Raw genomic sequence first — 13,935 nt, 5'->3', positions numbered from 1 at the left:
TGGCAAACTTAATCTTCTGTTGACTAATATTTGCCATTTCAGACCGAAATTTGAGACTTAGAGGATTGGAAGATCTGATAAAAGTTAAAACAATGTCGAGAAATAGCCTTTTGTCTTGAAAAGGATCTGAAAAAAATCACTTTATGGTCTTTTTAAATTATTTTTTTATAGTAAATACTGTTGTAATCACTTTTCCAGTAAAAGTTGTTTGGCTAAATATGCAGTTCAGAATGTTCATGAACCACAGCATGGTGCAAACACCCTTAAAGGTGGGTTTTCTTTATGTCTTAAAGAATTTAAAAAGACAAAGCAATTTATTTTCTGCAGAAGGACAAGACACCATGTGGACACCACATTTTCCACAGTAGCACACTTTTTCAAATCAAAGTCTTATCTCTCACTGTTCATGAGTATGATGTATTTACATGAACTTACATTTACATTGAACCTTTTTGAGTTTTGTCACCTGCAAACTTCAATGTATTTTACTGGGATTTTATGTAAGAGACCAAGGCATACTACTGTGTATTTCTGACGTAGAGGGAAACTGAGACATGACTTTCTTTGTTTTTTTCTTTTACAAAAACAAAATCCTAAAAAGTGTGGCATGCGTATGTGCTTAGCCTACGGAGTCGGTGCTTTGTAGAATCACCTTTCACTACATTTACAGCTATAGCTTTACACAGCTGTAAGCAGCCATTTTCTAGTTTTGCAACAGTTTCTAAATTGGATTTTGATCTGGACTTTGCCTTGAGCTAATGCACCATTGTAGCTCTAGTTGTATGTTTGGGGTTGTTGGATGCAGTCTTTTGCAGCATCTAACAGCTTCTCTGCTAGGATGTTCTCTGTATTTATTTCCATCCATTTACCCGTCCACTCCGACCACCTTCCCTGTCCCTGCTGAAGAAAAGCATCCCCAAAGTATAAAACTGTCATTTCCATGTCTGTTAAAGTTAGTTCACACATAGTGTTTTTCATAAAGGCCAAAAAGAATACAGCTGGCTGCACTGGACTTTATATAATGCTACTAGAATAAAGTATTAGAATGTAAGTGCATGTGTCAGATTTTAATTTGTAAGATATTTCACAGTAATGCCCTACGTTTTGCTAATTTGTCACATGAAAAGCTTCTAAAACACACTGAACTTTGCAGCTGCAATGTGACAAAATGTAAAAAAGTTAAAGGATTACTTTTGCTAAATAGCTTATTCTATTAACCACATAACTTATAGATGCTGTTTCAAAAAAAATCCTTTATACAATTTCTCTGAGGACACCAGCTTGCTTTAAGAAGGGGTGGCAATCATTATAGAAGACATGGCAACTGTGGGCCTATGCAGTGCTGCACTGGAGGACTTTAGTATGACAGAGCGATCTGCATGTGGAAACAATGAGCTCTGCTTGGTGGGTTTTAGTGTTTAGTGTTTAGTATAGCACATTAATACAGTAAGTACCTGCTTTAGTTTTGGTTGGGGGGGGACCAGGAACAGATGTGTTAGAGATGGCTGACAGAGAATTATTGCAGTTGTTTAAATAAGACAAACATACATCTTTTACATCAAGCTCCATTAGTTAAATAATCAAAGGTTTGCAGATCTGATCCTATAGTAATAATCCTACTCTAAATAGAAGAAAACATGTCTGCATGTGCAAAAAAGCCTTTCAAAGCGGAAACTGCAGTCTACAACGTAAAACAATAAAGACATTCTTTGTGACACATTTTTCCTAGATTGGTACCTTGTTTCCCTCGTATTTCTTTGGGATCTACATCTTGATCTTGCTAAAACAGACACATTTCACTTCGATACTCAGTTAGGTTACAGAACATGTCTTCAAAATGCAGCTCAAAGACACAGTGGCTCCACCACCAAAAGCTCTTCCACACCAAAGCTTGTTAAACATGGATGTCCTTCCAAACACTGTGAAATCGGACTCAGAGTATGTATTCAGTCCAATACTCTGTTTTGGAAAGGGTAAGTCTGATTTGTGGTTCCTGTACAAACACATCACACTACGGTATTTGTGTCACTGAAGAACGCTCCGTCCCAAAAGCATTTGCCGCTCACTAAAAGCTTAGGAGTCCAGTTCTTCAGTTATCAATAGGAGGCCTATGTAGCGCCCAGTAAACCACCTGCCGCAGAAGTAAATATGAATCAGAGCAGATTAAAAACTTTATAAGGAATATTTTGTGGAAAAGAATTTTGTGGAATAATTTTGACCCATAATGAAAAAAACTAAATGCACTGTTTTCAAAATTATTCATTCTGCTGAAACCTTTTCCTATTCTTTAATGTTACAACAAATGTATGTATTTAACACAAAGTGGTATATAGTTGTGAAGTGGAAGGAAAAGAATGCATGGTTTTCATTTTTCTTTCACAACTAAAATCTGATAAGTGAGGTGTACATTTGAAATCAGCCAAATTTTACTCCAATAGCCCAAACTAAAGTGCAGTTCAGCCCACCGTAGAGTCTACTCTTGTGCAATTTAATCTCAGTATGATTTCAGCTGTTTTTTTGAAGGCCTCTGAGGTTTGTTAGAGAACCATTAGTGAACTAACACAGCAGACAGGTCAGGGAGAACATTGTGGAGAGGTTTAGAGCAAGGTTAGGTTATATAACAATATCCCAAGCTTTGAGCATCTGTATACCACAACTGCAAACCTGCTAAGACATGCCCGTCCACCTAAACTGACAAGCTGGTTGAGCAGAGCATTGGGGCTGCACAATTTTAGGAAAACATTCAGATGAAAAGTTGGGGTCTAATATTGTGATGGTGACGCTGCTGGCAGTTAACTCATATTTTTCATCACTCTTCATCTTAGCTTGATTTTCATTGTCACAATCTTCCCACCATTTTCCTTGAACTATAGCATTTCAGCCACTAAAATCTGTATTAGGTTTCAGGGTCAAGTAGAGGGTATGACTATCCAGCTGACCAGATTATATCTGCTTGCAGAACTTTAATGCACAGCAAATAAACAGCACCAAATATTGGATCCAAGCAGTCCTCTGCAACTGTGACATTGCACAAATTGAAAATGTGATAACAAACTGGATATATTGTGCAACTCTTGAGAGCATCCATCATGTTTTCCAGAGGCCCTTGGTAACTCTGGAGGAGATGCAGAGATTCATTTTTCAGGTAGAGGAACCTCTTCCACATCAAGCCTGTGTAAGATGAGACCAAACAGAACCTTTTGGCCCACATGCAAATTGATTTGTATGATGGAGATCTAACACTGCCCATCACCCTCAACATAACCTCACAGTGAAATGTGTGGGTAGCAGCAACATGCTGCAGGGAAGCTGGTCAGACGTAATGTCAAGACAGATTAAGCTAAATACAGGACAATACTGGAAACAAACCTGTTAAGGGCTGCAAAAAGCTTGAATCCGGATTGAGGTTCACCTTCCAGCAGGACACTCTAAACATACAGTCAGGGCTTCACTATCAGATCAAATGACTGTATATTCATGTGTTAGAATAACGCAGTCAAAGTCCACACCTAAATGCAGCTACAAGACTTAAAAATTGATGTTCATGGACATTATCCATCCGATCTGACTGAGCTGGAGTCAATTTTGCACAATAGGAAAGGGCAGAAATTTCAGTGTCTAGATTTGTAAAACTGGTAGAGACACACAAGTCCTTCCAAAATTATTAACACCCTGAAAGATATAAGTTTGATTTTACCAGTGTTTCCTGTGACTGGAAGTAAAAGTAATCAGTCTGGAGTAGCCTAACTTTAGTCTGATAGAGAATCTGTACAGGGAGCTAAAGATTAGGGTGATGGAAATGAGATCTTCCAACCTCAAAGACTTGGAGCTCATCACCAAAGTAACAGTGGAAACATGCAAAAAGCTGGTCAGTTATCATTTGACTGTAATGCCAATGAAGATCTGTGCATTAAACATTAATACATTGACATTTGTTGTAACATGACAAAATCTCCTGAAGTTGAAGGGGTATGAGTAATTTAGCAAGTTATCTTAAGAGTTAAAAGGATAAAAAAAATTACTAATCTGAGAATTGTTATGAATGGGTTCAGGTTTAAGAATCCTGAGAGGTTGACTTTAGGCCTACAGGTCTTAAGCTGTTGCTGTTATCCTTTTAGATCAAATCAACATTGACCAAATGGTATGAATTAAAATGCCAAAGTAGTTCAACTCACTCACATTAACTTCCTCATATATGCTGGACTGGTTTCTGCTCAATTCTGGGACATTTTTGTATTTGTTGAACCTTTTTAAATTATTCTTTGTTGTAGTTCAAGCAACAGTGCTTTGGCTTTTTGCAATCCACCTTAAACCCCTTGAATTTATACAAGGATGTGCACAGATACTCTAAGAGGTCAAGTTAACAAATGTGAGGGCCCAACATGCAGAGTAAATTGTTGTTAATCAAACAACTTTATACATTTTCAAGATTAAAAAACGTCTGTCCTCACTCTTGTCTTTTTCTTATCTTGGCATGCAGCTGAAATAATGGAGAAGTTGAGGCACAGGCAGGAGTTAGTGGTCAGTCTTCTGTTTGGGTTGTGGCTTCCTCATTGTTTAACCCAGACCACACCGCCAAGCAGAGCCAACTTGGCATCTACTCCATCTGGGTCACTTCAGGCTCAGCCCGAGCAGCTGAAGGTCAGACTGGGTGGGTACCCCCGAAAACACAATGAGGGGCGGGTAGAGCTGTTCTACAAAGGAGAGTGGGGAACCATCTGTGATGACGACTTCTCAATAGCCAACGCTAACGTCCTCTGTCGTCAGCTGGGCTTTGTCTCGGCCACTGGATGGATTCACAGCGCCAAATACGGCAAAGGCCAAGGTAAGAGCCCCATTCAGTCAGTCGCATTTAACTTTAACTTTAATAAATATCGTCCTGTTTGAGTTTTTATTGTCTCTAAATTAAAAGACATGTGTCTCCTTCCACCACAGTCAGTTAGAGTTTCTTGTTGAAAACCAACACATACAGTAGTATTGTAATATTGTAAAGTTTCCACTAAACTTTCCAGCAAAATGATGCATTATTTATATTTTTTCTTCACAAATAAAATCTGAAAAGTGTGACATGTATTGTATTCAGCCCCCCTTTACTCTGACACAACTCTCTAAAACCTAGTGCAACCAAAATGTTTTCAGATGTATTACCATTATTAGTTATTATAAAAATTCCTGCATGCAGTTTGCCACAAGCCACAGAGAGTACACAGCAAACACATGGAAGAAGGTGCTATGATATAAGAACACCCACACTGAACTTTTTGGCTTACATTCAAAACGCAATTTCTGACAGAAATCACCCATGCAAAGACATGGTGGTGGCAGCATCATGATGTGGGGATGCTTTTCTTCGGTTGGGACAGCGAAGTTGGTGAGAGTTAACGAGAAGAGGGATGTAGCTAATAAAGAATAATCTCTGAAGAAAACCCAATAGCATTTAGATTAGCCTCCATTGAAATTCTGGGAAGAAAGCTTGTGCAATATCTAAAAAAAAAAAGTTTTTTTTAAATTAGTTTTTCACAACAGAATGCAAGGATATTTTGTTTTACTGGAGCCTCAGTGTCTGTTTGCTGCCTTCACAGGAAAAATCTGGTTGGACAATGTGCTGTGTAATGGAGGTGAGAAGAGCATAGGACTCTGCAAGTCTCGAGGATGGGGAAACAGTGACTGCACTCATGATGAAGATGCTGGAGTTGTTTGTAAAGATGAGAGGATTCCTGGTTTTGTAGACTCAAACATTATTGACGTAAGTTGCTAAAAATAAAAAACCACTGAGGACCTTCTGTTTCCTCTGAGTTCTTCGATTAATGAAGAATTTCATTTCAGGTTAATGACAATGGTTTATGTAAAATGGTGTTGATTCAGTACCTCTGTGCTATTTGACCTCTGGTTGCCACACACCTCTGCTCTACAGTATGTGTGGTAAAAGCAGTAATAATACTATTGTTCCGAGATGAATTTGTATCTTACTGTACTTGTTAACTTATCACATATTTCCTTTTTTGCTCTACTGATGAACAAAACCCTTATCAGCGTGTCTTGCAAAGTTTGATGAGAGAACAATTTATGTACTTTATTTAGACTTTATGTGATAAACCAAAATCACAGTTGTGCCCTACTTTGTTTCATTCTATCACGTGAAATCCCAGTGACATACACTGTAGTTTGTTGTTTTGATGTGAAAAAAGTTTGAAATACTTTTGCAAGGCGCTGACTTTGAGGCCCACTGTTTGAGATGTTTGCTTCCACAGCTGTGATTATGCAGACAGTCTTTAGTTTCCTGCTTCCTGTAGTGGCAACGCAGGCTTATAGAGTTCAACGTACTTTAAGAAAATGTTAAAAGAAAATCCAGCTGGTATAAATATGTATGCTCATCTGAGGTTAGCGTTGGCAACAGAACCACAGTTTGAGAGTATGCTAACTTTCATGTGTGTTTGATGTACGTTCACACATGGTCCAGCTTGAACCAGTTTAGTTTCATCAAAATCTGTATTACCCTCTAGAATTAGGCTCAATGCTTTCAAGATGCCCCTTTGTTATGCATTGTAGGAAAACTGATCATAACATTAAATTCCAATCTTTGTCCGTTATTGTGCCTCAGTCAAATGGGACCAGACTTTAATCTCTGGCTGCAGCCATTTTTTTTCCAAATCTGGCTTTCATATGTGTGATGAGATCTGATATTACTCTTTTATACAGCTATGACTCACTGTAAATTTGTTATGCTAGAGAAAATCTGGGATATAGTGGTAATATAAAAATAAGGAACAATTAATTACGCTAATGAGGATTCTGTAATTAAGCGTTGGCGGTGGTTAAATCCCTGTCATGAAAGAATGTTTTGAAGTCAACTCATTTAATTCACAAATCAGTTAAACACATTTTCCTGCATTAATTGATCTCGTTATGGCTTTCCCGTTCTTTTCAGGCCCAAGTTGATGAGAAGAAAGTGGAGGAGGTGCGACTCCGTTCTGTCATTGCCCCAGGCAGGAAGAAGTTGCCCATCACTGAGGGTGTGGTGGAGGTGAAACACAAAGACGGCTGGGCACAGATCTGTGACTTGGGATGGACAATCAAAAACACCCACGTAGTCTGTGGCATGCTGGGATTCCCGCATGAAAGGAAGGTCAACAAGAACTTCTACAAGTAAGCAACTGGCTCAACTATAGTCTTTAAAACTCTACTCTGTGGTAAGTTTGTAAGGTTTAAGCTAAAACTGTTTTTCATGGATGTCACATTATATTACCATCTGGTTGCATGAAACATAAATACAGCCATGAGGAAATCAAAGTACAGCTGATGTTGGTTTTTATGTATCAAGACAAAATGAAAATGATCTGGCCTTGTTAGGCTTAGGAATCGTACTGTTTTCTAAAATTATTTAAGCCCACTTCAAGTTAGCTTGAGGTTAGCCCAACAAAAACATACAATAGATTCCAGACTTTTTGAGCAAAGATGATGTTTGAAAAAGCAATGCTGCGCGTGGAAAAGCTAAATAAACCCTATGATTTAATCTGTGTGAAAGAAAGTTGGTCAACGCATTTTAAAAATGTTGCTTCAGTTCATTGAACTTTGCTGACATTTGCTCAATCACAGCTTTGTGACTTTCCACAGCATTTCAGTCTGGACCTTGACTGGGACAATGCAACAATTTATTTATTTATTTTTCTCATTGATCTCGTACACATTACAGCCATGTATGGGATCAGTGTACTAATGCGTGACAAGGTTTTATCCATGCTTTATTTGTTGGACAGATGATCTCACATTTCACTCTGGAATATTTTTGTGAGCTGACGTGGACCCGTTCGACTCACTGACTGCAAGGTACCCAGAGGAATCCTGGGAAGAGTTTAGCTGCCTACTGTCATAAATATTTGACCTTATGGATAATCTGTGAGAATAATGGAACAGCTTGATGGGTGGCAACGATTTCGTCTTTAAGAATATGTATAGGCATTCTTATGGAAGTGGTCACTATGGATTAATTTCTATTTAATAACAAATAATGACATGGTTGGATCTTTTGAAGGTATGGATTTGAAAAACTTTAGAAGCTGGAAATAAACAAATCATTCTTATTAGGTCCTGATATGTAAAAACCGTTAAACTGGAAGAAGGTGTCCTTTCTATTTGGCCTTGTCAATGAGGAAAACAATATTTTTTTTCAGTATTGACACCATAGTTGATTATCACAATTACTTTTTGAATTTGGAAACATTCTATGCAACACATTGTCAGCAATTTCTATTTTATGGAAATAGAACAGATAAAGGGAGAACTTTTCAGGTATAATCACATTATCACACAGTCCTGACAATAGGGATTGTCCTGTTTGGGAAGGTTTTGGGGACACTATCATTGCCTCAAGATGGGACATTTCCTTTAGGTTTCGCTGTCATTACAGTAGTTTCCAACTAGAAGAAAAAGTGTCCTTCCTTTGACCAAACCACAAGCTGGATTTTCTCAGCTTTTTTGTTAGAGAGCTAAGACTGTGGAGGCAGCTGATCACTGTAGTTATGAAGGGGAATGTGTGCAGACATTGTCTACAGTATGCCAAATGTCCTAAGTGACAGCAGCTCTCATGACATAAGTGAATGTTTGTATGATTGTTATTTTCTGTGTCTTATGTTGTCCATATGTGAATGTTTATGGTTTTCGTTAAGATAGAAATTATGCTTTTGTAGGGTCACATGAGTCATCTTCTTGGCCTCTATTGTTTGTTTTGGAGAAGAAGCTAAAGAATGATCATTAAGCTGCTGTGAAATTGTTTCCTGTTTTGCAATTTCTGCTGGCGTGTTGAACAAAAAACAATATATGAGCCTGAAAGCCAGAAAATGAAGCACAATATGTGGAACATCAAGTCCAGCCATATCTTTGAAGTATGTGTGACCCATTTGATATGCCCGTTTTGTATAATGAACATACAAAGGATGTTTGTAAAATCAAGATGGGGTACAATGTCTCTTTTTTTATTTTTCTTCCACATTTAAGGATCAAACGACCATCTCGGGATGGGGGTACAAATATATATAAGAGCTGGATTAATCAGAAAGTAGGACAGACTGCCATAAGTTTGAGCTGCTTCGACTATTCAGCATATGGTGTTGAGTGAATATTCATCAGTGCAAACAAAGCGTCTGCATAGTGTGCAGTGAGATTAAACAATGGCATTCTGACATTTGACTTGCATTCATGTAAATTCTGTAGCAGTGGCTCTCCTGTGCATCATATGTGGGTTTCTCAGAACTGTGATGATCAGGCTGCAGAAGATTCATGGCAGCCTGACTTATGTGCAAATTGCGTATGCTACAGTATCAGTTCTGTAGCAAGGCAATGCTGGAATGTTATCCACCTATGGCAGCAGGTCATCCTATGCCACTGAAACACAAGGCAGATACTCAATAGTGTGATGTGAATATTGCGAATATTTATCAGCTTGTGCATTCAATTTTCACAGCAGAAATAAAAGATCTGTCAGCAGGAAATTAAAGGGCAAAAAAACTGGGCAACTAATTATTATTTAATTAGGAATCATTATGGATTTTTGATTTGAGTGTGTAAAACTTTCTGTGTCCCCTCTGGTTTCAGTTTTAGTGATTATTGTGGAAACCAAAAAATACTATTGCAATTTTTTTACCCTCTTTTTTTTTTTCCATCTGGTCCTTAGTGAATGAGGGCACACATTCCTGGTTGGGCTCTGGTTCAGGTCTCCTCATTCACCCTCTGCAGATGGTTCACAGTAGCACGAGGGAAAATGTGTGTTTTCTCTCAGGCGTGTGTGAGGCTCTGGGGAGCAGCCTAGGGTCGAGGAATCTGGTGTCTGGCGAAGCTCAGTTGCTCTAATTAAAAACGGCCACCATAAAACCAAAAAGAGGAAGAGCTATGTAATTCTGATGAGGCTCTGATGGTCTGAGCGCTGTAATGTGATCTACTAGAGACCCATGGAATGTCAAAAATGTTCAGAATCAGCTTTATTGCCAAGTTCGTACATAGAAACAAGGAATTTGACTCCGGTACACTTTGCTCTCTGGTTTTTGTTTTTGCATTACAAAATATACATATATACAATATACAAATATACACATATATAAATAAAAAGGTGCATTTGCAACATCTGTATGCTGTTTTGGCACTCTATTGAATGTTTATCAGAGAAACAGCCTGGGGGAAGAAACTGTCTCTGTGGCGGCTGGTTTTAGTGAACAGTGCTCTGTAGCGGCGGCCTGAAGATAAAACTCTAAACAGTTTATGTGCAGGGTGTGTGGGGTCTGCAGAGATTTTGGCAGCTCTTTTCTTGACCCTAGACCTGTATAAGTCCTGGATGGAGGGAAGGTCAGCCCTGATTATTCTCTCTGCAGACCTGATTATTCGTTGCAGTCTGGACCTGTCCTGTTTTGTGGATGAGCCAAACCACACTGAGATGGATGAAGACAGGACAGACTGAATGATGGCAGTGTAGAAGATGATCAGCAGCTCCTGTGGAAGGTTGTACTTCTTGAGTTGCCTCAGGAAGTACAGTCTCTGCTGGGCCTTCTTTCGAACAGTGTCTATGTGTGAAGACCATCTTAGGTCCTCAGAGATGGTGGTTCCTAGGAACCTGAAGTGGTCCACAGCTGCTACGGTGTTGTTGAGGATGGTGAGGGCAGTATTTGGTGGTCGTGTTCTCCTAACGTCCACCACCATTTCCACAGTCTTGAGTGGGTTGAATTCCAGGTAGTTCTGACTGCACCAGTGTACCAGCCGATCCACCTGCTGTCTGTATGCAGACTCATCACCGTCCTGGATCAGAACAATGACAGTGGTGTCGTCTGCAAACTTCAGGAGTTTCACGGACGAGTCTGATGAGGTGCAGTCATTTGTATAGAGAGAGAAGAAGAGTGGGGATAGAACACACCCCTGGGGAGCACCAGTACTTATTGATCTGCTGCAGGAGAAGATGCTCCCAGTCTCACCTGCTGCCGTCGGTCCGTCAGGAAGCTGTTAATCCACTGACAGGTGGAGGCTGGGACGTTGAGCTGTGTGAGCTTCTGGTGGAGGATGTCTGGTATGATGGTGTTGAAGGCCGAGCTGAAGTCTACAAACAGGATCTTGGCGTACGTCCCTGGGTGGTCGAGGTGTTGCAGGATGAAGTGTAGACCTAAGTTAACAGCATCATCTGCCGACCTGTTTGCTCGGTAAGCAAACTGCAGGGGGTCCAGCAGGGGGCTTGTGATGTATTTCAGGTGCTTCAAAACCAGCCACTCAAAGGATTTCATTACCACAGACATCAGGGCTACAGGCCTGTAGTCATTTAATCCTAAGATGATGGGTTTCGTGGGCACCGGGATGATGGTGCATCGTTTGAGGCAGGAGGGGAGCTCACATGTCTCCAGTGACTTGTTGAAGATCCGGGTGAAGATCGGAGAGAGTTGATTTGCACAGGCTTTCAGACATGATGGGGAGACGTTATCAGGTCCTCCAGCTTTCTTTGTTTTCATGCGCTAAAAGAGCCTATTTACATCTTCCTCTGAGATCTTTAGTGCAGGCAGAGGATCTGATGTTAGGGGGTTGGTAGCTTTGTGGGAAGAACTTGTTCCTGAATGGGATGTAGAGGGGATGATTTGAGGTGTGAATGGCTTCTTGTCATGTCTGCAGTAGAAGCCATTCAGACGGTTGGCCAGGAGACGACTCTGTTCAGGATGGGTGGGGTGGCTCCTGTAGGCAGTCAGGTTTCTCAGACCAGTCCACACAGCCGAAGTATCACCAGTAGAAAGGCTGTTCTTGAGCTTCTCACTGTAGCTTCTCTTGGCTGCTTTGATCTCCTTTGTTAGTTTGTTCTGTGCCCAATCTCCACTGCTGTGAGCTTCTTCCTTGTCCTTGTGCAGATTCCTGAGGTGTGGAGTAAACCATGGCTTGTTGTTCCTAAAGGTGCAGAAGGGTCTTGGTCTGCACACACGTCCTCATAGAAAGTGATGTATGATGTCACCACATCAGTTAGTTGGTTTAAGTCAGTGGCTGAGGTTTCAAAAACAGTCCAGTCTGTACATTCAAAGCAGGCCTGTAGCATCTGCTTTGATTCCTCAGTCCACTTCTTAACAGTGTGAACCTTGGGTTTGGAAGCTCTTAGTTTCTGTCTGTAGGTCGGGATGAGGTGGATTAGATCATGATCCGAAAAACCCAGAGCAGCCCTGGTAACAGCATGATATGAGTCCTTTAAAGCTGTGTAACAATGGTCCAGTGTGTTTTTGTCCCTGGTGGGACACTTAATATGCTGTCTGTATTTGGGGAGTTCATGGGAGAGGTTTGCTCTGTTAAAATCTTCCAGTATTGTGATGAAAGAGTCCGTGTATCTTTTCTCCACGTCTGTAATCAGCTCAGCAAGATGTTTTTCCGCAGCAGAAGTGCAGCCATGCGGTGGAAAATATGAACCAATTATTATAAACGAGGAATACTCTCTCCCTAACAGTTTACAGTTTATATAAAATGCCTCCAGATCAGGACTACATGTTTTCTCCAGCATTTTATGTCTCTGCACCAATCTTCATTTATATAAAAGCAGATTCCGCCTCCTCGCCTCTTCCCCGATAGCTCCGCGCTGCGATCCGCTCTGAGCAGCTGGAAGTCCGGCAACAGCAGTGCGCGGTCCGGGATGTTTTCACTCAGCCATGTCTCGGTGAAGCAGAGAACCGCTGATCCGCGGAGGTCCGTGTTTTTACCGGTAAGAAGAAGCAGTTCGTCCATCTTGTTGTTGAGAGAGCGGACATTTGCCAGGTGGATTGAAGGCAGTGGTGTGCGAAGTCCTCTTTTGCAGAGCTTTACCAGCGCGCCAGCACGCTTTCCCCTCTGGCGCTTTCGACGCAGTATCCCGTATATTGCCGCAGCTCCGCTTGCCAGAAGCTCAGTGAACCTCAGATCGATGAAAGATGGGGAAAAAAAATCCCAAGAGAGGACTCTCTGATGTTGAGACGTTCCTCTCTACTGAATGAGACCACAGAACTGTGGCTCGAAAAACATAAAAACACACAAAATACACAAAGAAAGAGAGAGCGAAGCTCCGAGGCAGCCATCGTCGGCGCATTGTTTATTGCTCACCAATAAATGGTGTAGAACACAGACAGTTTGTGTAAGAATCGTGCATCCAGCCAGTTAAAATGAGTGTTTGCATGTAGTTTCTCTCTTGTATGTGATGGAATTTGACTGTCTCACTGTTACAGACATCTGAAAAAGCGAGCAGCTGAGAGGGTCTCCGGTCCAAAGGTTAATGTTTCAGCTGGTGGAAGGTACACTGTTGCAGGAAAACCCACTCTGGTCTGTCCTCTCTTGCCTGTAGTTTTTGGCAGTGGGTTTCCTGTTGGCTTAGAAAATAGACCTTTGCTTCTAGATAATAGTAGTTTGCTGCTGCTCTTTGCTTGTTTAAACTTCTCATACACGGAAACATTTTGTTACCTTGTGTGGGAATACTTCCTTATGTTTCTTTTTGCCACACCATTGCACAGATACGGACTGCCATCTTACCAAGATGTATTCCTTACATTTTCATACCTAAAGTATTTCTGTTTTAAACTCATTTTATTACGATTGTTAAAGCAACCAAACAAAAAGGATTTTTCTACCTTTTCCTTCACCTAAATTTTGTAGATGTCAGCACCTGCCTTTGCATTGGCTGTAAACTGGCATATTATTCCGCTTATTAGTGCTTTTTATCTGTTATAGAAGCTAGAGATGCATTTCATCCTTATGGCATGCCCTTCTGAAGGGGTCCTGGGTTCTTACTAAATTACTTGCAGGCCTTTGGGTCAGAGGTCAAAATGAAAAGAGCTCCATCTGTTAGAATCTGCAAAGAATTTGCCATGTTTGTTTGAAACGACTCAGATTTCCTGATCAGTTAAATTTGACTGCAAGCCTTAACAAATATGGAGATTAATGAAAGCCATAATGCTTGTTCGCCTTAAT

General features: G+C 40.5%; 1 protein-coding gene across 6 annotated transcripts in view; it reads left to right on the top strand.

Moving 5' to 3' along the window:
* loxl3b (lysyl oxidase-like 3b) overlaps positions 1-13,935 on the top strand; it is a 32,808-nt gene that overhangs the window by 515 nt on the left and 18,358 nt on the right. For 5 of the 6 annotated variants that reach the window (XM_047345639.1, XM_047345643.1, XM_047345640.1 and 2 more), the window contains 4 exons: positions 4,481-4,825; positions 5,583-5,746; positions 6,929-7,146; positions 13,197-13,262. In XM_047345639.1, the coding sequence (XP_047201595.1) occupies positions 4,489-4,825; positions 5,583-5,746; positions 6,929-7,146; positions 13,197-13,262 (785 nt within the window). In that variant the 5' untranslated portion in view covers positions 4,481-4,488. The remainder of the gene's footprint in view (positions 1-4,480; positions 4,826-5,582; positions 5,747-6,928; positions 7,147-13,196; positions 13,263-13,935) is intronic. The other variant, XM_047345642.1, reaches the window with a different exon arrangement.

The sequence above is a fragment of the Girardinichthys multiradiatus genome, chromosome 19, assembly GCF_021462225.1.
Source record: "Girardinichthys multiradiatus isolate DD_20200921_A chromosome 19, DD_fGirMul_XY1, whole genome shotgun sequence".
Taxonomy (NCBI): domain Eukaryota; kingdom Metazoa; phylum Chordata; class Actinopteri; order Cyprinodontiformes; family Goodeidae; genus Girardinichthys; species Girardinichthys multiradiatus.
The sequence above is the reverse complement of the archived record's forward strand: the minus strand, read 5'-3'. Positions and strand labels throughout refer to the sequence as shown.